This window comes from Enhydra lutris, unplaced genomic scaffold (genome assembly GCF_002288905.1).
Source record: "Enhydra lutris kenyoni isolate GAN:26980312 unplaced genomic scaffold, ASM228890v2 scaffoldscaffold2, whole genome shotgun sequence".
NCBI classification, from domain to species: domain Eukaryota; kingdom Metazoa; phylum Chordata; class Mammalia; order Carnivora; family Mustelidae; genus Enhydra; species Enhydra lutris.
In genome coordinates this window covers 2607975-2632587 of record NW_019154086.1, presented here as the reverse complement: position 1 = coordinate 2632587, position 24613 = coordinate 2607975, and the positions used below count along the sequence as shown (strand labels likewise).

General features: G+C 35.8%; 1 protein-coding gene across 6 annotated transcripts in view; it reads left to right on the top strand.

Moving 5' to 3' along the window:
- LOC111147588 (tumor protein 63) overlaps positions 1 to 24613 on the top strand; it is a 224840-nt gene that overhangs the window by 79965 nt on the left and 120262 nt on the right. For 5 of the 6 annotated variants that reach the window (XM_022503712.1, XM_022503721.1, XM_022503740.1 and 2 more), the window contains exons 2-3: positions 5262 to 5390; positions 6579 to 6711. In XM_022503712.1, coding sequence (XP_022359420.1) covers positions 5262 to 5390; positions 6579 to 6711 — 262 coding nt within the window. Of the gene's footprint in view, positions 1 to 5261; positions 5391 to 6578; positions 6712 to 24613 lie in introns of those variants that run through there. The other variant, XM_022503759.1, reaches the window with a different exon arrangement.

The following is a 24613-nucleotide window of genomic DNA, read 5'->3' as shown; positions in this document are numbered from 1 at the left end:
AGTAGGAAATTTTATTCTTTTACAGAAAAAAAAATCCTCTGAACTATGAAAAATACTTCATATTGCTCAAATTTTGAGATGAATGAAAACTAGAACCATGTGTGTATAATATATATAATTTAATAAAGTATGAGCTCTGAAGTCCTACAATCTTAAATTTAAAGCCCAGCTCTATCATAAATAAATAACAAGCCCAGCTCTATCATTTACTAGCTGAGTGACCTTGAACAATTTCCTTATCTTCTCTGAGCTTAAAATTGTCATGTGGAAAACTGGAAAAGCAGGCCCAGTGAAATGAACTCCTGTCATAATCAATGACAATCGTTTTCCTGCCAATCACACACAGACCAATGAATGGCCCATGCTGGTTTTCTGCTCTTTAGGAGGTCACAGTCCAATGGAAAATTAGGAGCACAAAAGCTTATGACAAAAGGTAAAAATTAGACAAATATTGGAAGTGTTCTATTTCTGACACCAAGCTATGAAAAACTATCGAAGGAGCAAGATACATGCCTCATTCATTACTAAATCTCCTACATAGCCTTTCATGTAATACTCACAATAGGTATTGTTGAGTCCTTTGCACAGAAGCCTTGGACTAAAATACATTATTAGATGAGTACAGCAATAAATTCACAGAGGATTTTTTTAATCTGAACAATTTCACTACATTATTTTTTAAATGGCTTTCAAGAACACAGATAATAGTAAAATAAAATGCTTTTAATATAATTTAATTTGAAGTTTAATACTTCATAATAAATTACAATAATGACTATGTTTACAACTGGCTTGGAAAATTCCAGAATATTGAACAGTCTGCTTTCATTAACCAATATTCTAGCATGGCAGTGGATCTAGGCTAAATTTTTCAGATTTCAGCCTCCGTTTCCTTGTGAAATAAGGTAACAAGACTAGACAGTCTTTAAAGGCACAACCTACTTTGACATTCTATGTGGTCCTCAAAGATTTAGATTCATTTGTGACACCATCTTTCCAAGTGTGCGCACAGTTACTGAGAGAGCCCTCCAGATCTGCTTTCCTGGAATTCCCCATGCCTCATTCTCTCTCTTCCAAAAGGAAGGACTTCCTGCCAAAGGAGCCTTTTAGTCAGAAGTCTAGGAACAGCCAGTGAGTTTCTGGTTTGCATCACTATTAAATGCTGCTTTGTTTTGTTAAGGGAATTAGAGGATAGCTAATCAAATATGCTTCTACTTTCATAGTATTGAGTTTGGATATCCTAAATGGGAGTAGGCAGGTTTTAAATACCCAGAAAATGTTAAGTATGGGAACTGTTTCAAGAGGCCAAAGGTTGAGTAATTCATGTCTGATGCATCAGTTTATTCTTCCCAGACTGGGGTAAAGATCTATGTTGAATACAATATAGCTGGGGTGAACTGGTTCTTTTTAGATTTTAGCTTTTCCATCTATTAAATAAGAAAAAAAGTAAGCTAGATGGTCTCGGAAGCCTATTAATTCTAAAATCTCTCTATAAAATTAAGGTTGTATTGAATTCTGAAATAGTAGATTTGGAGATTTTGAGGGAGTGCTGAAAGAAACTTAATGTAAGAGATTTGAGTGGTGACTTCTGGGACAGAACAGGAAGAGCAGGAGGGAAGGCAGACTATTAGGAAATACCTTTTGGGGTTTTCAGGTCACATTCTACAGAGTAGGGTTCTTTTTCTTTTTCTTTTTTATTTTCTTTCTTTTTTTTCTTTCTTTTTTTTTTTTTTTTTTTTTTTTCTCGTTCTGAGTTAATGCAGAGTGTAGGAGAGGTCATCCACAAAAAACAAGCTGGAAAGAAAAAAAAAGAAAAGTGATGACTTCCTATCTTTGGGTGTGACTGATTTGACAAAACCATTTGAACAGAGTGATTGTTCTATGAGTAATTGATACTGAGATTCACCCAAAGGCAAAGCCTCTGAAGATGGGAAGGCTTTAGCTCACTCTTCCTGCCCTATGACACTAGCTGATCTCCTTCCTTCCTTTCTCTCAATAATGTTTGCCATCTTTATTCAGAAACCAAGAATCCATTCTCGGTTTGCACAGGAGACACTTTGAAGATCTTCTGAGACCACGGATTTTTAAATTGTTAACAGAAACTTTTCTTCAGATAAAATCTTGCTTGGAACACTAATGTACTTAAGACAGGCAAAAGTCAAACTTGCTGGCATTAAGGAGTGTCTGGAGTCCTACCAGTAGGGACATTTCTTTACATCTGGTGAACCCACTGAGGCACCAGAAACCCTAGAGTTTGGTGAAACCAATTTGAAAGCCACTAATCTATTCCAAACCCCACTCCCATTTTTTGTAATCAAGTCCCCTTAAAGCATTAGGCTCTGGAGTGGGGGTAGAGGTGGGGAGGGGTTGTTGCCCAATTCAGTGTAGCAAACCGGAGATAAAGGTGATCAAGGAGAAAATGAGAGACAATGGGAACACCGTTTGGGCCTACAGACACAGAAAAAGAAAGAACAATTTGAACTGCAGAGAAATGAGGGCTAATTCAGGTTTGATTATAATTACTTTTGTGTGACATTTTTACAGCTTTAAGGGGCCTTTCAAATATGCTATTTTGTTAGTTCAATTCAGCAAGTATTTCCTGGGTACAGATTATATATTTGATCTAATCCAATCAATGTATTGACTACCAGGTATTGTATAGAAAATGTGTAGCACATTATTTCAAGCAAAACTTTCAACCACCCTGTGAAGGAAGCATAGCTGAAGAAAATAAGGTACAAAGAGGTTAAGTAACTTGCCCATGACTTTATAGTATGTCAGTAGTAGAGCTAAAATTTGAACCCAAGTCTGTCTCACTTCAAAACCCATGTTCCTTTCACTCTAACCTCAAGGAAACAGAAAATTAAGAAATTCAATGAGATATGGGCTTTGCCTTCAAGTTACTTAAAATCCTCTACACTCAATTGTTGCACAAGTAAAATAGGATTGATTAGCATTGGTGAGTCACAATGAAAGGTCAGGAAAGTTTGGAGGAGAAGGATTATTTCAAGTAAGGGACCAGGAAATGCTTTGTGGGGAGGAAATCACTGAGGACAGCGTAGGCATCTGTGAGGCAACTCTGTGTCACAAACAAGGAAGCTGAAGTTCAGGGAGCAGGGAGGCTCTTCCACAGTTTTGCAGCTGGTTAGTGGTGACATCAGAAATCCAGGGATGGTCTTTTTGAAGTCAGAGAGAAACAGGAGAGAAAATGTGAACATAACATCAGCAATGTCTGATTTAACCTTCTCACTGATAAATGAATTTGTCCACACTTTCTCCATCCCTACTTCTGCTAGCATCCAATTGTCTTCCCTGGACTGGTATAACCACTTTGCCCATAAACTGATATGCTTATAAACCTTTCCACACAGCTTCCAGATTTATCAATATGAGAGGTATTCTGTTAGTCTTGTCCTTCAAATCCTTTTTAATACTGTGGTGGTAGGTAAGCCAATCTACACGTGTGATCCAAAACTTGTGTAGAACTAGATACATTCACAATACATGTGTGTGTGTGTGTGTGTGTGTGTGTGTGTGTGTGTTTGTGCACGCACGCAAATGAGTACAAGTAAAACTGAGAATCTCTGAATAAGATCAGTGGATTGTAGCAGTATCAATATCCTGATTATAATATTCTTAAGGGTTGTGTAAGTTGTGATTTACCATTGGGGGAAATGATGTAAAGGGCACATGAATTCTGTGTAATTCATTACAACTGTGTGTGAATCTATATTGATCTCAAAATACAAAGTTCATTTAGAAATGTTTCACAAAAACTAGAAATTTTGAAATATTTAAGCTTCTTTGAACGTAGCATATAATTATCTTCTTCACTCCCCAGCTCTATTTTTCTGGCACTCTCTGCCCCAGATCTTAAACTGTGCAAACAGAGTTGCTTGCGATTTTCTCACATACACTGTTATTTTCCATTTTAGTATTTTGTTTATGGCTGTTACCCTAGACTGCTCAGTCATATCATTAATCCTTACCTGGCAGAGCTAATTTCTTCAGATTGTTTAAGGCTCTTTCTTTGATCCCTCAGATGAGATGATAGACTCTTACTATATTTATTGGAGGTTTGGTTTCTCGTCTTACCTTCTGTACCTTCTTAGAGAGTGAGACAGTCTTATTTGCTGTTTATTTTCAATGACCTTTATTCTTGCTAGTAAATAATAGATTCTATGTGTTTAACTTGAGTAAATGATTGTGCTTCTTCATATAGTTTGGGGATTATCAACAATAAACCCAATGTTATTATCTTCTATTCTGTAACTAGACCAGAGTATTCATTTGCAAATTTAAGATGATTGACTATCTTAGTACACTATTTATTAACACTTTATAATATTAACAGTAATGATTAAGAGCTTAGCTAATTTCATCCTGGGGTAAAATTAGTCCACTGATAATCACAATGAATCGTAGACTGAGATGATCTGTGTAGATAATACATAGACTTGGAGACAGCACCACCTGAGAAAGCTGGCATTTTACTTCACATATATAGGGATTGAGGGGTTTTTTTTTTTTGTTTATTTTTGTTTTTGTTTTATTTTGTTTTGTTTAAGTAAAGGCAAACTTGGGGACAGCAACAAAATGGAACAAACGGAAATAGCATTCATTTACAGCATACTCAGATGTGTACCTATCCTTTAGTCCAACACAGAATTTTACACTCCAATTAAAAACCACCCACACACACATCAAAGTAAGTTAAGCAGGGATTAAAAAAAAAATCTAGATTCAGAGGTTTGCATTTATTTTCCCTGGGCACAATGTTAAGAAAGTAGTTATGAGAGGGGTGATTTTACTGTGGATGAAGTTTAAATTTTCTGAACTCCTTTCTGTTTTCTGATTCTGCTTTTTACCAGCTGGAGGCAGAATGGACAGATAATCCGTTGAGACGTTTATAAAACAGGTTTAATAATAGGTCACCCTGGCTGTCAGACTTAATGAGGGAATGTTTATTTTCTTTCTGAAATCTTCAGAACATGGATCCTGGGTAGTGGAAGTGTAGAGTGTAACAGAATTATTAGTTACAAAAGAATTTGATAGAGGATGTGATTATCTGACTTTATGGCCAGGGATCCCTGACACTGCCCAACAAAACACCAACCATGCAACTTTCTGAAATTTGCTTTATATGACTGCATGATTTTGAAAATTTACCTGAGATTTCTTGATTAAGTATGCTTTAGTTTTAATATTCAATATCCTAAATACAGAAACTATAATTCTAATTTACTTTTTGTCCTATTAAGGTTTGTAGAAACCCCAGCTCATTTCTCTTGGAAAGAAAGTTATTACCGATCCACTATGTCACAGAGCACACAGACAAATGAATTCCTCAGTCCAGAGGTCTTCCAGCATATCTGGGATTTTCTGGAACAGTGAGTATCAAAGAAGCCAAAATATGTTGTACTTGAATTACTATAAATAGGTAGAGAGTATAAAAATATTGCTTACGGGGCACCTGGGTGGCTCAGTGGGTTAAAGCCTCTGCTCTCAGCTCAGGTCGTGATCCCAGGGTCCTGGGATCGAGCCCCGCATTGGGCTCTCTGCTCAGCAGGGAGCATGCTTCCCTTTCTCTTTCTGCCTGCCTCTCTGCCTACTTGTGATCTATCTGTCAAATAAAAAAATAAAATCTTTAAAAAAAATATTGCTTACTAGGGCATGTTTCTAAAATCGATAAAATTCAGTCACTATTGTTGGAAAAATTCATTTCCTCCAATAGTATTTCTGGATTCAAAATTCAGTAGAGGTTTACTCGGTTTACATCAAAAGATCATTATTCCAAGGTGGTATAATTTTGGAATATCAGAAGGGCTCTCCTCAAACCATAAGAGACTCTTGATCATAGGAAACAAACTGAGTGTTGCTGGAAGGGTGGGGGGTCAGGGAGTAGAGTAACTGGGTGATGGGCATTAAGGAGGGCACGTGATGTAAGGAGGACTGGGTATTATATGCAACTGATGAATCACTGAATTCTACCTCTGAAACTAATAAGACATTATATGTTAATTAATTGAATCTAAATTAATAAAAGTTGGGGGCTCTCCTGCCTAACTCTAAGTAACTTCTCCAGTGACTCCCTTGATACCCCAAATCTGTTCCTTTGGCTTAAAAGTTCTTATTTGCTGTTTCAACACAAATACCCACTGGGAAGGTAAAATATTAAATTTTGTTGGTCATTTATGCCTTGCTAGGAAAATGATTCTTTTCTCCCTTATTAAGATCAAGTTTGGATAAGTAAGTAAATTCAGAGGAAGATAAGAGTATCAAGGGATAGGGTTTAAAATACTCATTTCCTGATGCATCCTTTCTCTCCCATGTTCTACCCAGCAATTCTCTGAGAAGGTCAGGGATCATGATTCCCACTGTACAAATAGGACTTGAACCACCTGAGATGACTCATTTGGCATGTGGTTGAGCCACGAAGTGAACCTAGAGTCTCTGACTCCAACAAATGAGCCTTGCCAGCTTTGAAACAGAGAGAGCTCCTTGTTACCACCCGGGTGCTTGTGTTTTATTTAGTCCCATTCCTTGTTTAACACACTTTCATTTGTCCTTTATGGTAGGCCCATATGTTCTGTTCAGCCCATTGACTTGAACTTTGTGGATGAGCCATCAGAAAATGGTACAAGAAACAAGATCGAGATTAGCATGGACTGTATCCGCATGCAGGACTCGGACCTCAGTGACCCCATGTGGGTGAGTGGCAGGAACTTCTGTAATTTGTGGGCCATCCCATCCACTTCTCTGTGAAATCTGTGTATTTCATGGCATATGAAAAGGCAGATGGCCCTGAATGGGCAAGGCCATCAGGCAGAGAATCAAGGTGGTGAGCAGAGAGAAACTTAAGTGTTTGTGGATTTTGTGCTCAACTCTTCTTACAGCACATGCTTCCACTGGTATGGGGAATGTGGGTTGAGAATAATTCTTTACATTCTTTTTTTTTTTTTTTAAGATTTTATTTATTTATGTGACAGAGAGAGAGACAGCGAGAGCAGGAACACAAGCGGGGGTGGTGGGGGGGACAGGCTTCCCGAAGCGGGGCTCGATCCCAGGACCCTGGGATCATGACCTGAGCCGAAGGCAGGCATCCAGTGACTGAGCCACCCAGGTGCCCAGTCCTTTACATTCTTTATCTGAGTTTTTCCTTATATCTATCCCAATTTGGAGAAGGTGGTACCACTCCAGGGTTTTACAGGAGGTCGAGTTAGAGTCAGAACCACAGTCTAGATCTGAATTCTATCCAAATTCTATCTATACTATAGCAGACTGCCTCTTTTCCTGGAATGATCCTTCTTAAATAAAGAAGGAGGAAGTAAATTCAGTGTGAATCTAGGTACCGATTTGAGTACCTAGTAATAGAATAAGGGGAAAGAAGGTAAGTAATACATAAAATAGTATTTTGTGGGGGAAGGAGTGCTTTTCCACTGAGCACTCATGACCTTAGGCTTCAGTTTCTCATCTGTAAAAGGGGTAAACCAGGAGTGTAATGGGTTAATAATAATAAAATACTTATCTGAAATGTTTAGATGAAATTTTCTGTATTTGTGTAGTGCATAGTGCTAGGGGGCTTTTTGTCTTATTTTTAAAAAATTATTCATTCACCATACAAATCCTGCTGCTTTTTCTGTAAAACACACACACACACACACACACACACACACACACACACACACCCCAAACAAACAAATCCTACTAGAAAACAAAGTGGGGATTTCATAAATCACATGTGGAAATGATTTTGGAGATCCCCTTAAAAATACCTTGCCTTTCTTTCCTGGTAGAAGATTTTATTAGAATTTTCCACTATATATATAATATATACACACATATATAATATATATATATTATATATATGTTATATATAATATATATATACAATATATAAATATATTTATAATTTACAATAATTTTGTATACAATATACAATAATATTATATAATTTACAATTATATAAATATTAAAAAAAGGAGAGAGAAAAAAGTACAATCCAGATTAAAAAAATATATATATATAATATATATAACATATATAATATGTATATATATATATTTTAATCTGGATTGTACTTTTTTTTTCTCTCTCTTCTTTTTTTTTTTTTTTTTAATATTGGGAGAAGTTGTGTCAGGAAAGAGAACAGGAAACAACCAAAAATATAAAATTGTAACTTTATAAATACACTGATGTTTTGCCACTAAGTTGATGAAAGGAAAATAACTATTTGTCAGTGGACCCTTCCATTCCAATATTGATACAGTTCTCAAATTCGAGCTAGTGAAAGATTAATAAATCCAAGGGGCAAGTCACTCAAGGTCTTGGAATGTGTTACAATTAAACCTGAGTAGGGGTAAATTCTGATTTGACAGTGACTTTGAAATTAGGATATCTCTAATTCACTTAATAATATCACCTCTTGATAGTAGCACAAGCCTAGGCAAATCTTTCTTTAGATATTCTCTCCAGCAATTTTCTGTTCTGATTCCTGAACTCATAAAAGCAAGTGAATTTATACCAAGCTTGAATGGAAACTCAAGCCTTTTACTTTAAGGTTTCTACTCTTATTTCACACATGTTCATATACTGAAGCATGTGGTTTCTAAATGTGCCGTTCCCTTTCTTATTTTTTTATATTTGAAATTTTCTCCTTAGACATCTTGGTTTTTTGTTTGTTTGTTTTTATGTTAATTTTTGCTTTGTTTTCCCCCTCTGGCCAACTCCTATCTATCCCTCAACAACTAGTTTATCCTATCTTCTCTGGGAAAAGTTCCATATCTCTTTTTGCCACCAGTTTGAGTTAAAGACCATTCCTCTAAAGCAACCTAGGTCTATTTTTAGTCCTATTACTTATTGTACAATATTATAATTGCTTATTTCCCTGTGTCTCAAGGGGACAGGGACCATATTTTGTCCTGCTCAGCATTTGTTACAGTCACATAATAGACCCTCAGGAAAATTTGAAGTCCTGTGAAATGAGACTTGAAAGTTATCTAAAAAAGTCAAAAAGCTCTCTCTTAAGCAGTCCTGTCCGAGAGAACTTTCTTTCAGTGATGTAAATGGTCTCTCTTTTACATTGTTCAATGCAGTAGTCATTAGCCACATATATCCTTTGAGCATTTGAAATGTGGCTAGTGCAACTGAGGAATTTAATTTTAACTTTAGTTAATTAAAATTGAAATGACCACATGTGTTTAGTTTTGGGGAAGCACAGTTCTAGAATATCTCCAGTCAGGGGACTGTTTTCTTCTTGAACAGTCATAACAACCAAATTTCCTGTCCCCTCTGCCTCTCATGTTCCTTCCCTTGTGACTATGGTCTGTCAGTGTGGAAAAAGGTATGCTGTTTAGGTACTTTATTCTTTACTTCCACTGTTTTCTCAATTCTGTTAGAAAGTATCCAGATTTGTTATTTGAAAAAAAAAAAACTTTAATCATTTAAAGTCCATTTTGGTGCTTTTATAAACCAGCTAAAGGAAACTTTAGAGAAATCCTAGTGGAGTATCTGAACAAGAGTCTTGGAAACTCTACAATGGTGTTAGAAAAGGAAAGAATGAAGAAGGGGAGAAAATAAGTCAAGAAAATACATAGATGTCATTGCCCTCCTGATAGGTATCTAGCTAAGACTGCACTGCTCTATGGGTTGGAGATTATTGTTATTTAAGAAATACTGATATTTAAAAGGATTATCCATTTGCAACCTACTTCTCCTGAGTGTCAGTTATTATACACACGCACACACACACACTCGGTATTGATTCTTTGAAATAGATTTTTAATAATGCCACTAGGAGGACCGACCTGATTGAAAGAGAGCATGTTCAATTTGAAGTTGATTCCTGACTCTCCCGTTATAATTCTAAACTACAAATTTTTGGAAACAACTTTTTCTTAAGCATCAATATTTGGTGGTGATTAACATGTCTGATCTTTTATTTAATCTTCCTAATCTCTGTGTGAGGTAGAAAATATTATTGTTCCTTTAGAAATTAATAAGTCAAAGTAAAAAAAAAAAAAGGTTAAAAAACTTTTCTAGGATGACATGTGCACACAACATCAGTGTCAATATCCTACCCATACTACTCAACTCGATCTTTTCTTCTCTCATTTTTTCTCCAGGATACTGGAGAGGAACTTTGAGAAGAACTTGAGCTCTATTTCTTGTTAAGTACCTGTCTGTTCTGTGAGCATTAGGGATGCCCAAGTGGAGAAACCACTCCTCTCCCCATGAGAGAATCCTATAGTAGAGTCTCAACACTGCCTCCTCTGAAGAGGCACAGGTCACCATCAGTAGTGATGGACGATAAAACAATTGTCTCATCACTTATTAGCACCTTCAAGCTTGAAATTGTTTACCAGCTTAAATTGAAGGTAACACAAAGTCAGGAAATAAGACCCAGAAACTTTGAAAAGAATAAGGGATTGAGATGATTCCGAAAAAGCTGGAAAACAAAATGAAATGTGATTTTTTTTTTTTTCCAGTGATGGGTCACTTAGGAACAATGATATTGAAAGAAAGCTACAAGTTGAGGGAGAAGGAACTTGATGGCATACGCTTGCCTCTCTGTGGCTGTTCTGTTTTTAATATGCAAAGAAGTGAGGTATTGCTAGTAAGTGATAGTTCTGTATGAATCCTGTGTCTTCCCTTGTCTTATGACCATTCTGACATCCTCATCTATGTCCACATCCTCATCTATGTCCACTAGGACACAGAGATGGGAATATGTAACAGTGGCAGTCCTCAGCAACAGGAGTCGCAAAATGGGGGACATGATCAAGATCCTATAACTAGTATTCTGGTTTGGAAAGTAAGAACTGGGATCCGCTTAGATTCCTAGTTCTTCCAACAGAGCTGCTGATGCTTGGTAGCATATTTTCACTTTCCTTATGTATAAGTTCATAGCTAAGTAGTTCTAAAACTGCACGTAAATTACTTTCCTTTTGCATATAATATCTTAAAAATTTGGGATCTCTGCCAGGCATGTTCTCGCTATGCAAGAAATATGAATCTGTGGACATGAAACAACATGTCAGATTATTAAGGACAGAAATCTTGAAATTGAGAATGACATCCCATTTTTATTGATGTTTTTCACACAACCTTTACCTTAGTAATTAGTCATGAAATGGAATCATAATGTTTTGCTCTGATTATTAACAAAGGAAATTCGAATTGCAGAGAATGTATATGCCTTCTTCATTAGAATGATTTTAATGTCACTGAAAAATGAACTACATTGAATTAGAAGATGAAAGTGAATGAGGTTTTTTCTCAAAATTTTTTCATAATTTAGCCTATGTTTCCAAGATCCTGTTGGCTTTTGATTCTACTAATATTTCCTTTAAATCTCAGCCTTGCCTTATTTACAAACTGTCTAAACATGCCTGCCATATCTTCAAGAGGGAGATAAGGGCATCAATACTTAAATGTTCTCCTGGAATGATTGATGGAAACTACATAACTTTTATTTTTGCATTTATTCATTCTTGGTGCTTTAAAGGAAGCCCTATTTAGTTGAATTGGGTTTTTCCCTCATGATTTGAGTGGCAATTATCTAAAACCATCCGTTTTCGTAAATTCTTATTGTAACATCCCAGATACACATGAAGAGTCTTTATCTCTTCAACTCTGCATTTCCCAAGAGCAGATAGTGTGTTTGTGTTTTGGAAAAGCCTAGGCCACAGCACCAAGCATACTGCCCTATATCTTAAATGATCCAAGATTCCTCTAAGATTTCAAGTATATATACTAGATCTAGTCATAAGCATTTCCTTAATACTTACTGAATGCTATGTTCTTTGTGATACAGATGGATAAATCATGGTGTGTAGCTTTGAGAACAGCATAATACAGCAAATGAGCCAATGTGTACAAAATTATGCATATGTATGTATTTTTAAAGCCACACACAAAAGAAATGATTTACTGTGCCTGACAAAGACTGGCAAAATGTCATAGAGAAGGTGATTTTTATTTAGGCCTTGAAATAGGAGTCAAATTGATCAAAACATGGAAAGGAAAAGAGGTCCAAGTTTTGATAACTATTATGAAAACAATTTATTTAAAAAAAAAACTATAAGGTAACATGCAGAAGTTTTAAGAGAAGATTCAAACATTTGGCAAAGGAGAAATTTCTATAGAAAGAAGGACAAAATACAAATTTGAAAAATTTATAGCACATGGCAAAGGTTTAATGGCCCTAATAAACTAAATATTTAAAAATTAATAAAAGAAAGATGAAGCCCTGCTCTTTGGCAAAGAGTCTAAGTAATTCACAGATGTTTAACAGACATAGGATATTTGTTCTCTCTAATAAAAAATATTGTGAATTCCAACAATGAGTCTCATTGGTTATCATTCCAGGTTGTGTCATAGACTATCATCAACCTGGTCAGCAAAGATTTAAATGATTGATAATATCCAGTGCTGATGAAAATGTTGGGAAACAAAATCTATTCACGTTGGGCAGAAATATAAATTGATGTAGTTGGAGGACAATTTGCCCTTCTAATTTATTTAATTTTAAAGGTCCTTACCCTTCATCCTTAGGTACCTAAAGGTATGTACCACTTCTAGGAATTTTCTTCACAAAACAATTTAAAATATGTAAATAAGTACACACACACACACACACACACACACTCATGCATACTGACATATGTACACACACATACACATATATACAGAAATGAAGACTTCATTATAGCAGTGTTTATCATATCTATAAAATGATAAGACCAGGTAGAATTTTGTAGGCTTTAAAGGTTTGGACTCAGATAGGAAAGAAACTATAGTTTAAAGCAAATGAGGGTTAAGCTCACCATTGAGAGCTGGTACTAGCAATTATGAAGCATGGTCATTTTCATCTTGCCAGTTTTATTGTTCATGAACCTCAGGGTGATTTCTGTGTTTGTGCTTTGTGTGAGGTATCTTTATGTTCAGGGAAAGATTATGTAGAATTGATATTTCTTATGAAATGCTTGGAAGAATTTGCTAATGAAACCATCTGGGCCTGTATATTTCTTTTTGGAAAGCTCTTTAATTATAAGTTCAGTTCTGTTAATTGTTACAGAACTATTGAGATGATTTATTTTATCTTGGGCAGGTTTTCATAAATAGTGGTTTGTAGGGGTACCTACCTGGGTGGTGCAGTTGGTTAAGTGCCCGACGCTTGGCTTCGGCTAAGGTCGTGATCTCACCACCATGATCTCACAGTTGTGAGATCGAGCCCCATGTGGGACTCTACATCCAGCATGGAGTCTGCTTGAGTTTCCTTCTCCTTCTTCCTCCGCCTCTCCCACCCATGGATGCGCATTAGCGCTTTGTCTCACTCCCTAAAATCAATAAATAAATATTTTAAAAAAATAGTGATTTGTAAGGAATATGTTGATTGCATCAAAGTTCTGAATTTTTATATGGAGAATTGTTTGTAGTATTCCCTTATCATTCCAGATTCCCTTACTACTCTTTTAATGTCTGTGGGATCTGTAATATCTTCCTGTTTCATTTCTGATATTGGTAACTTGTGTCCTCTCTTTTTCTCTATCAGTCTCACTAGGGACTTATTAATTGTATTGATCTTTCAAAAAGGCAACTTAGCTTTCTGGTTTCCCTGTTTTTCACTATTGTCTTTCTGTTTTCAACTTTCTGGTCTTATTTTCTTTCTGCTCCTTTGGGTTTATTTTGCTCTTCTTTTTAAAGTTTCTTAAATTGAAAATTTAGATTATTGCATTGAGATCTTTCTTGTCTTCTAATGTTAGTATTTACATTTATAAATTTCCCATGAAACACTGCTTTAGTGGCATCCCCTACATGTTGCTATGTTGTATTTTTATATTGTTCAGTTTAAAATATTTTCTGATTTCTCTTAAGGCTTTCTTTTTGTGTATTTACAAGCATGTTTAATTTCCAAGTATTCCAGTGTTGTCTGTTATCGTTCCATTACTGCATTCTAATATAATTCTATTATGATCAGAAAACAGACTCTGTATGATTTCAAATTTTCAAAATTTTTTATTTATTTCATGAGTTTATTTCATGAGTCAAGATATAGTTTATCTTGATGCATGGCCTGTGGGCACTTAAAAAGACTGTGAATGATGTTTTTTGGGCTGGAGTATTCTAAAAATGTCAATTAGGGGCCATTGGTTGATGATATTATGCAGTTCTTCTCTATCCTGGCTTATTTTCAGTCTACTAGTTCTATTGATTATTGAGAGATGAAAATTGAAGTCTTTAACTCCAATTATGGATTTATCTCTTTCTCCTTTCAAGTCTGTCTGTTGTTGCTTCATATATATTGAAACTCTATTTTGGGGTGTATTGTTTTTATCTTCCTGGTGAATTGATCTTTTTGTCATTATATATTTCTCTTTATTCCTTGTGATATACTTCATTCTGAAGTCTACTTTGTTTTTATATTAATGTAGCCAATCTAACTTTTGAGTATTTTCATGATAAATCTTTTCTTCATCCTTTTACTTTTAACCTGTATTTATCATTATATTCAAGGTGAGTTGCTTCTGCAATGAATAGTTGGTCACTTTTTATCCATTTTGTCAATCTCTATTAATTGGTGTATTTGTAACATTTACGTGTATATATATGTGTATATAATATATACCATTTGTATTTTGTGTGTTTGTTCTCTCCATTGCTCTTTTGTTTTCCTTTTCTCTGCCACTATTAAGATCACTTCACCTATATTTAGTATTTCCTTTTAATTATTCTATCTTGGTTTTGGCTGTATTTCTTTGCATATTTTTAAATTGTTTCCCTAGGGATTGTCATATTCATAATTTCTCATAGTCTATTATGAATCAATATTTTACCATTTCAAATGGAATGTGGAACACTTGCCACAATATTGGTTGAATAATCCTCCCCCATGATGTTGTAGTTGTCATATATATTAAATCTGTGTACATTGAACACTCCATCAGACAATGTTATAATTTTTGTTTTCAACTGTCAAATATATTTTTAAAAAACTCAAGAGAATAAGTGTATTTTATTGAATAGGATATTTATCATTGATGTTGTTCTTCCTTCATAGCATAGTTACAATTCTGACTGAATACTGTCCAGAAGAACAAGAATTCCAGGTACAGTTTTGTTCATCAGAATGATTTTTTTCAAAGAGATATAAGTACTTCTATTTTCTAAGCAGATCATAAGCCATGTCGGAGCTCTAATTTGTTGAATTTTTATTGAACATAAATTTATAAACATTTCTTCCATAAACTCCACCAACCTTTTCTCCCTCCCTCCCTACACACACACACACACACACACACACTCACACACACACACACACATGCACGCAGACACACACAACTCACTGTAACTCAATTTGAGCCACATCTATAGATGTTTTCTAAAATTGTAGGATCGTGTCAAAATGGTTTTTGATATGCCAATTGTTTTGTCCTCATTTGATAAATTTCATTCTTCATATGTATATATGTATGAAGCACATACTCTGTGAACAAAGTATTCTTCAGTAATTCCCTCTACTCAGGCTACAAGGGGCTGGTTAACAGCAATGCTGTATGAGTCACTCAGAAATTCTCAATTTCCTTCCTACATGCCTTCTCCTGCCTCAAAAGGTGGAAGGGGTACGATCCTTGATATGTCATATAACCAGCAATTATTTTTTGTATGTTCTTGGTCTCCCAGGCATCTGAAATGCATAGTCTGCCAACTATAAGTCCGATACCAATATCAAGAGCTCCCTTGAAGGAAGGCATCTCTGTTTCCCTTCCCTTCCCTTCCTACATGGTCTCTCCCTTAGGCTTCCAGAGCCACCCTCACATTTCCACTACTAAACTCTTTTGTTCCTCCCACACATTCTCTCATTCCTTTTCAAGTGTCCTATTTCTCTCCCATCTCTACTTTTTCCTTGTTAGGTCTTCCAGAAAAACTCTATAGTTCAGTGTAGGGAAACTCAAAAAAAGGTGTTTTTTGTTTTTTGGTTTTTTGTTCTTGTTTTTACTTTGATGATTACATTCTATGTAACAGGATTTTACAGTTTATTACTTACTTTAGAATTCTGACATAAGACTTTTAGCCAGATACACTGTGGTTGGAATTCTGTCCTTACCAGTTTAAGCTGTGTGAACTTGATTATCTCTATGAGCTGCTCTTTCTTCATTTTTATGGATAGACAATAATACCTATCACTGGCCTCAGAGAATTGCAGTGGTTTATTTCATTATCTGATTTGTTTTCATTCAAAGTTCCTGGCATATAAAAATGTAGCCATTTAAAAATTATTTTTATTATCACTCGTCTATTTTCTTAATAAGAACTCTAAGTAAATATATATTACTTTTCATGATGAAATGCAAATTAATAAATTGCTCTGATGAAAACGAAATTTAAAAGTTCGTATCAAAAGCATATGTAATCTCTACTTAGTGATAAGTTATAAGACTATTAGTTTTTTTTTTCTAGTTTTTTCCTTGAAGAAACAGATTTTATAATGTGCATTTGGATCATGTCATATATAAATTTATAACCTACTTATTTTTTTGCATTCAATGATGAACATATTTCGCTTATTTACAAGTCTTCATGACAACTTTAATTGCTATGTTATGCCATTATACAGATATATAATGATTTATTTAACTCTTACTTTACTCAGATTTTTTTTAAGAAGAATATTTATATAAAGAATATTTTCTTGCTCTAGATACTTAGAAGTGTGACTATCGAGTAAGATTGTACGAACACCAGTGTTACTGATACTTATTATCAAATTTCTTTTCATGGGTTTTTTTCTTTTCAATTTGTACTCATATAACTGTGCGGAAGTGTCTATAAACTTGAATCAATTTTGGTTAAACTATCTCTTCTTTAAAAATGCAAATACATCTAGGAGACTAAAGGAGATTCTAGTCATTTGCACATAGAGGTGAAACAGTCCCTCTTTCTATACCTTTGATTACACTCTGTGGAAGGGATGGTAGTTTTGACTGGAGATGAGGAAGACATCTTGGAGAATGGAGCATCTCTGGGTGGGGTAAGCAGACCTCACCAGGTTGGGAACAATATGAAGAAACGGTGAAGAAAGAAGAGTACACAGAATATATATGTATGTGTGTGTGTGTGTGTGTGTGTGCATATATATATATATATATATATATATATATCCCTATATATTTCCATATTTATTTCCTAGGAAATATGTATATTTCCTAGGGTTAGCCCTGAACATGGGGATGCGCATAACACTTTCTACTTTTCTGTGCAGCACTTCTTAACCCTTGCTCTTAGGATCTTTACTACCCTTACTCCTTGGCTACTACCATTAAAATAATCATTCAACCGTAATTTGTACCAAATAAGCTTTTGTTTATTAGTTCTATGAAAACAAATGAAACAGAATATATTCTGTGTAGAAAAAGCCCTCCAATTTTTGGAAGATGGGTTTGTAGTTACTTATGTTGCTTCTGAGATGGCCCAGTATCCACTCAGTTTAGACTGAGTTCAGGTGTCCCCAGAAGAGCAGACTGTTTTCCTGTTCTGTTCTTTGTGCAGTGTAACCAATCAGAAGGCACCACTTTGTTCAAGATTGCCAAGCCAGGGACTTTTACCTTAAACGCAAGTATGCATTTCAAACCTTGAACAAACAGTCTGCTTAATAAAATAAGGGAAAGGGTTTTCTTTCTTTCTTTCTTTCTTTTTTTTTCCTCTAGAAATTCACAAACATCATTTGACAGGTGACAGCTCCTCCCTTACAAAAGGGGCTGTTTGCTTTTTGCTTTGGTGTTTGGGTAAACTGCAGCACGCACTGGCAGAGAATTTATTGCCTAGGGGAAGGTGTTTGCAGTCGCTGTGTTTAATCTGAAAAGAAACCCTTTTCCTTCTATCCCCTCCCTCTGTTTTTGAGGAGGGAGAGTTGGAAATGATAGCCCTAGGGAAATAGTTCCCCTAACACCTGTCTTTGGTGTAACCTCAGCAATGTTACTTAAGACACTGTGCTTAGTGTGTATGCATTCAGAATGACAAAGTTGAAGAGGGCAAATAAACAGAAAGGGATTTCAGCAGAAACACAGGAGCTGATTCTGACCTTACATCCTCTTAAAAACCGAAGAGTCTGAAATCCTAGCATGCTGATTTAGAGAGGATCTGATTTGTTTGAAGTAATATGCTGTGAGTCACCTGTTCATTCCTTCAGTGACCAGTTTATTTAATATTGTTTAATCTATAAAACTTGGAAAATTCTAGAATAGTAGACTTAGGACTACTATTGTAGACATGATATAGTTCTACTCTAGCCTTCCTTTAATAGATGAGAAAACTAATATCCAAGTTGATTAGGGTAGAATTCTCCAGTGTGTCCATTAGGGTTTATGGCTGACTATGGATTAAACCTAACTTTCTGGATTTGTAGACCCGCCTTTCCCTTTCTTATTAGAGACAGTGTTGATGAGCTCAGGCTCTGGAGTAGCTGCTGTCTGCATTTGAATTCAGATCTCTCATTCACTACTTGGATGACCTTGGCTAAATCCTGGTTTGTTTCTGAGCTTCAGTTTACCCACTTGCAAAATGAGGATGATGAGATTGGTAACATACCAGGGAAGAGCTTTTTAGCATATTGAGACACGACATGTCAAGCAGGTAACAACATCTTGTACAAGGTCACCTCTCAGTGGTGATGGTCATTACTGTTACTTATAGAATATGATAAATCTGGAAACAGGAAATTAGGAATCCCAAGTAGAGCAATTGCTGATGCAGAAAAAAGCAATATTTGCATGGATTTATATTTTTATATTTCAAAAAAAGAAGGTAATATTTGAAGACACACTAGTATTCTATAAAATCCATTAAGCTCCCTCCCCTGCATTTGAAACTACACAGAGTTGAGTTTTCTTCAAATTAAGTCAAAATTTGAAGCAGATTTCTTTTAAAAGCTCTTATACTCTGGCATCCATTCAGTCTCATAGAACTCACAGAAAACATTTTCAGTTTAATTACTAAATAGTATTTCACTTATTTGGGTGTCATTCAGTAATTTAACATAATAAAATATTCTCTACACCAGAACCCAGACTTTGGAATTGGATACCCTTATATCCCTGGGCTTGAATCTTTCGTGTGATAAAGTCAGAGCTGTGTGGACTCCAAAACAGTTTAGTTTTCTCAAAATGTGGTCTCTAGCCAACACCATCAGGAACTTTAAAAGATGCAAATAGTTTGGGTTCCACTCCAGATCTGCTCAATCAGAAACTAGAAGAGGGAGGGCAACAATCTTTCAATAAGGCCTCCAGGTGATTCTGATGTTGGAGAAACACTGGTGCAATCCAGTGTTTTAACATACGTATTTTTATAGGTTAAGAAACTTTGGTTCTGAGTGCAGAGTGACTTGCCCAAGGGGACAGAGCCATAATGACAGAGAAGAAACATCTAGGCCAGTCTCTATTTTAAAGTAGACATTTTTAGCTGTGACTCATCTTAAAACATGTGAAAAGTTCTAATGGGTTATGCCACTGAGAAATTAAAAAGGTAGACTGTAACAGTTTAGAAAAAGTAATTAAACATATTTATTAAGTGGTTGGCTTCATGTCTTTATCAGTAGACATTGTCAAACAAATTCCCATACCTGGTTTTCTCTTAAATTGTAGGTTCATAAGAATCTTTTCCCTGGCAAAAAGACTAAAATTTCAAGCTTGTATTCTTGTCAATTCAACAGGGATTTGCTAATTATTTACGAAGTTCAAGATACTCTGCTAAAGGTATAAAGTTTAAATAAAAGGGCTAAGTCTGTCACTACATCTAACTTAAAATCAGTGGGGGAGACAGTTAGGAAGTTAATGAACTAGGTTATAGTTGATCTAAATGATCATATCCAAGAAAATATTTGTTGTTTATCTATTGAGAGATAAATAAACAAGACAACAAATGAGTACCCATGTTAGACAATGGACCAGTTTAGTCATCAGCAATGATGGCTGGGCTTTATAACTTTGGGAACAGTATTCACATCATACTCTAAAAGAATCATAACTTTTAGGCATTAAGCAACTCAGTGATCCTGCACCTAGCCAACATTTGCTGCTTTCTATACCTGAGATATTCTAAGGAATGAATGAATAAGTAAAGAGTATGTTCTATAACTAAGGACCTCACAATTTATTACCAGACAGGAGACGCAAACAATTCTTATCAAGATAGAAAGTGTTAAGCACCAGAGGAGAATACAGACAAACTTCAGCAAGAATTCTGATAATCATGTCTATGTAAAAGCTTAGGAAACATACTGGCCATGTGAAAGAGGAGAAAGAGAAAGTATTTGAGACCATGAGAATTATCTGAGTTAGGGAACAAGCCTACATGTGGGAAGCATTCAATGCGGGAGAACAGGAAATGATGATAAATAAGAACTGAAGAATACTTGCCTCACTTAGAGTAATGCAAATTATTCTTATTATCCTAAGTTCCCTGGACTCATAGCACATAATGTGGGCTATTGGTTTGAGACCCCTTGAGTTAAATGTATAAATGACTTCGATAAATTGTGTATCGAAAGGAAGGAAGGTCAATTTGATTTGGCTGGAAGCCAACAGGGAAGAGGGGGAATAAGGAAATAGACAAATAGTTGAATTGGGGTCAGGTCAGGGAAAACAGGGATACATTCTAACCTGGTGGTCTTGGTGAACTGCTTATAGGATTCAGAATGTGGGCAACTAGAGGATGGTGGCTGGCGGTGAGGAGGTACCTGCCCGTGCACGTGACCCCAAACTCTTCAGTGTCATGTGCTTAGTGTTAAGAGAAGTAGGTGTGTTAGGACTAAGAGATTGGGTCTCTCTATGAGACCATTCTTTTCAGATGAGGTCCTGTTCATTATCTACTTTTTCTTCCCCAGCTCTTAAAGTAGGAACATAGATGAAAATGAGAGTGCCTTTACTTTAGGGAATAGGTGAATAGACTACTAACTAGAAAATGAGAATGATGTTGATTAAAAAAAAATGGAATAGAGATAAAAAACAAAAAGATTAAAAAAAACATGGCTGATAAAAGCAGTAGCTGGATTGATTATTTCTGATTAGATGGGTCATGGGGGAGTCTTCATCAGGTAAAAGGTAACATCTCAATGTGAGTGCATGTGGTAGGAGAAAAACAGACAGACTTAGTTTGTAGAGTAAAAGCCTTTTCATAGATTAACTGGAGTGCCCCTCAGAAGTGTATTGTCTACAGTGATGTGAGCTTCATTTTTATCTTTTTTGTCTATCAAAGTTGATTTTTTTTTTTAAAGAATTTATTTATTTTGAGAGAGAGAATGTGTGTGTGCATGGGGCGAGTGCCGTGAAGGAGGCAGAGGGAGAGAGAAAATCTCAAGCAGACTCCCCACTGAGTGCTGGGCTCAAAGCTGGGTTGGATGTCACCACCCTGAGATCATGACCTGAGCCAAAACCAAAAGTCGGGCTCTTAACTGAATGAGCCACCCAGGAGCCTCAAAGTTATTCTTTGTGTTTAGGAAAGACATATAATTCATCTATAGATTAAGGAGAAAAACAAAAACAAAACAAAAAAACCAGACACACACACACAGTTCTTATTTCATTGTATTTACTTATCATCCTCCCAAGAAGCTGAAGAGCTCTTAATGGATGTTATTCAAAGCTTTTCTCACCACACCCTCTTAAAGAGATAGAAAGAGAGCGGGTACTTTAACATCTCAGTTGTGTCCCCCCCCATGGCATAGGATAGTGAATCAGAAACTAAATTAGATACAAAACGCACACGATTTGTCTTGGAATTGAATATGCTTCAGTCCAGTGCATGTTACTACCTAATTAGAACTTAGATGACCTTATAAAATATGGCTTTTAAAAATAGCCCTCTCTTTTAGATATCGGGTTTGAGTATCAAGATGTTTTTCTATAACCTGAACTTTAGTGGAACATTGTGGATTTTGTGATGTTGGCTGCCCTGGACAAACGGAATCGGCATGAACCACCTCTGCTAGTGAATTAGATACAGTCCACTCCCCACTTAACCAAGGTATTTTCTGTGCTTTCCAGCAATAGCTTAGTTTGAAAAAGAAACAACTCAGCTGCTTGAAGTTGATCAGATAGAAAGAAAACTAAGAAGGCTATGGAAGAAGGGGAAAAAAAACTATTTTGTGAATCATCAAAAATGGTAAACCACTGTGTTCCAGTATGTTCCCTCTTCTTTAGATTCAAGACTTAACACATCATGTCTAAAATTAAGCTCTTTGGAGGTCTTTTGGCATAGGCAGATAGATCAGGGTTTATAGTGTAAATTTACTATCTCTTACATCTTGAAAAGCACCCAAACTGTAGCAGTCCTGAGGTTCAGTGAGAAGCCACTGGCCTAGGAATCAGAAGTCCAGGCTTCTAGTCCTCATGCTGCTGTCACTAATTGGCTTTTTGTTGATAGATGAATAACTTCCTCTTCCGAGTCTTTTCCTTATGTGTAAAAGCATGGAATTAGACTGGTTGCTAACTTCATCCCTTCATCCTTAGTAACAGATAAACCACCAGTCCTTTTGTGTCTTTATGTGACTTTGATGGGAACACAGCACAGACACACACATTTTCCAGAACCATTAGTGAAACATATAAACCAATGTGCCCTGTTTGACACACATTAACAAAACCTGTCCTAAATCATCACTATGCGGCATGGCATCTAAAGAGTTTCCTTTCCTTCTATTCTCTAGGTCAAGGGGGAGGTGGGACTTGCAAAAATGAGAACACAAAAGCAACATTTTCATTTTTGAGAAAAGGAGTACTTCCTCATCAGTGCTTTTTGTGGAGGTGGGGTGGGTGGTGAGGAACTGTGCTCCTGAAGATTAGTCATGAATATAAATCCTGTCTGGAGCTGGAGAAAGGAGAAGGGACTGAGTTCTGCTACTCCCCACTCCTCCACTGCTACCTCCATCTGCCTCATGAGCCCGGAGGCAGTGTTCCTTCCAAACAACTACTCGCCTAACCAGTTCATTGGAATGTCTTTCTACAGACGGTGTCCTCATTCAGATTTCTTCTGAAAATGAACCTCTCTAAAAGCATAAATCATGTTTAAAAAAACAAAACACGGTGGTAAATTTTACACACAAAAAAATCTCTTCTTTGGTTTAAAAAAAAAAAATGCACACACAAACCTACCCACCCCCAAACCTTGACACAAACACAGAAATAAGAGCAGTTAGGAAAACAGTTGCCTTGCACCTTTTAAATAGAAGACTTTTTCTCTTGGTTGGATCTGGTCTTTGGGGTGACAGGAATTAAGCTCTCTTGATGTAATCTTCCCTTCTTACCACACACACGCCTTGTCGATCCCTCAACTTGCAATGTAGGAGAGATTTTATGAAAATATTAAGTATATGTTCTTCTTGCTGGCATTTTAAAATGGACAAATAAGACCGCGTGAAGCAAAAGATATGAACTATGGACTGACACAAATTTTACCATGTAACAATCATGACTTCAGACAGACAAATAAAAAAGGTCATATTCTGTGAGAGAAATTTAATAAATTACGGAGTATGTACTTAAAAACCTGTCTTCACTGTATAATAGCATTAAACAAAAACTGAGGTATCCATGGGTTTTTTCACTTTCTTTCTTTCTTTCTTTCTTTCTTTTTTTTTTTTCCTGACCCTGTTGTTCAGCTGGGTCATACTAAAAAATCTCAAGTGGTAATGATTCACATAATATTTTCTTATTCTGGTTGTATACAGTTCTTAAATAAATAAGGATAGTTTGTGATTTGAATTCACTGAGAAAAAAAATAAAAGTGTGCTGATCTCTTAATTTATATAGTGGTAATGGGATGGTGTTGATAGTGTTATAGAAATTGAGTTTCTTGCTTTATCTGGTGAAAGTCTGAATGGTAAAGGATAAAAAAGACATTTGATTTACTGGGTTTATTTTTATTTTTTAAAAAGATTTTTATTTATTTTATTTGACAGGTAGAGATCACAAATAGGCAGAGAGGCAGGCAGAGAGAGAGAGGAGGAAGCTGGCTCCCTGCCGAGCAGAGAGCTGGATGTGGGGCTTGATCCTAGGACCCCGGGATCATGACCCAAGCCGAAGGCCGAGGCTTTAACCCACTGAGCCACCTAGGTGCCCCAGTTGCTGGGTTTATTTTTAAAGGAATTCCCATAATCATTTGAGATTTGGAAAATTTGAAGTTTGGTTTTAACTTCAAATTATCCTTCTGTAAGAACAGAATGAAACTAACCTTATTAATCTATCCAGAGTTTTAGCTAAAGAGTGGCTTATGGTTGGAAAACCATGAGTCACAACTTTTACCTTGCAGAGGCTAGGACACTAAATTGTCTGATGGGTGATAGAACCAAGCCATTATCTTATGACTGAATTGCAAGAAGAAAGAAATGGTGTTATTTTTATTATGTGATTCTTTTTTAAAAAACATCTTGAGTCACAGAGATTCTAAGTAGTTATAAATTATTTTTTAAACTTTCGTTAAAATTTCTAGATAACTGGTCATCAAATTGCTCCCAAATCCAGAAAGACCAATAGCAAATATATATATGTAAATGTCAAAACACTGTTCTCAAGCAGCTATTTTCATTCTTCATCATAAACAATAAAAAAATTCTGGCCCC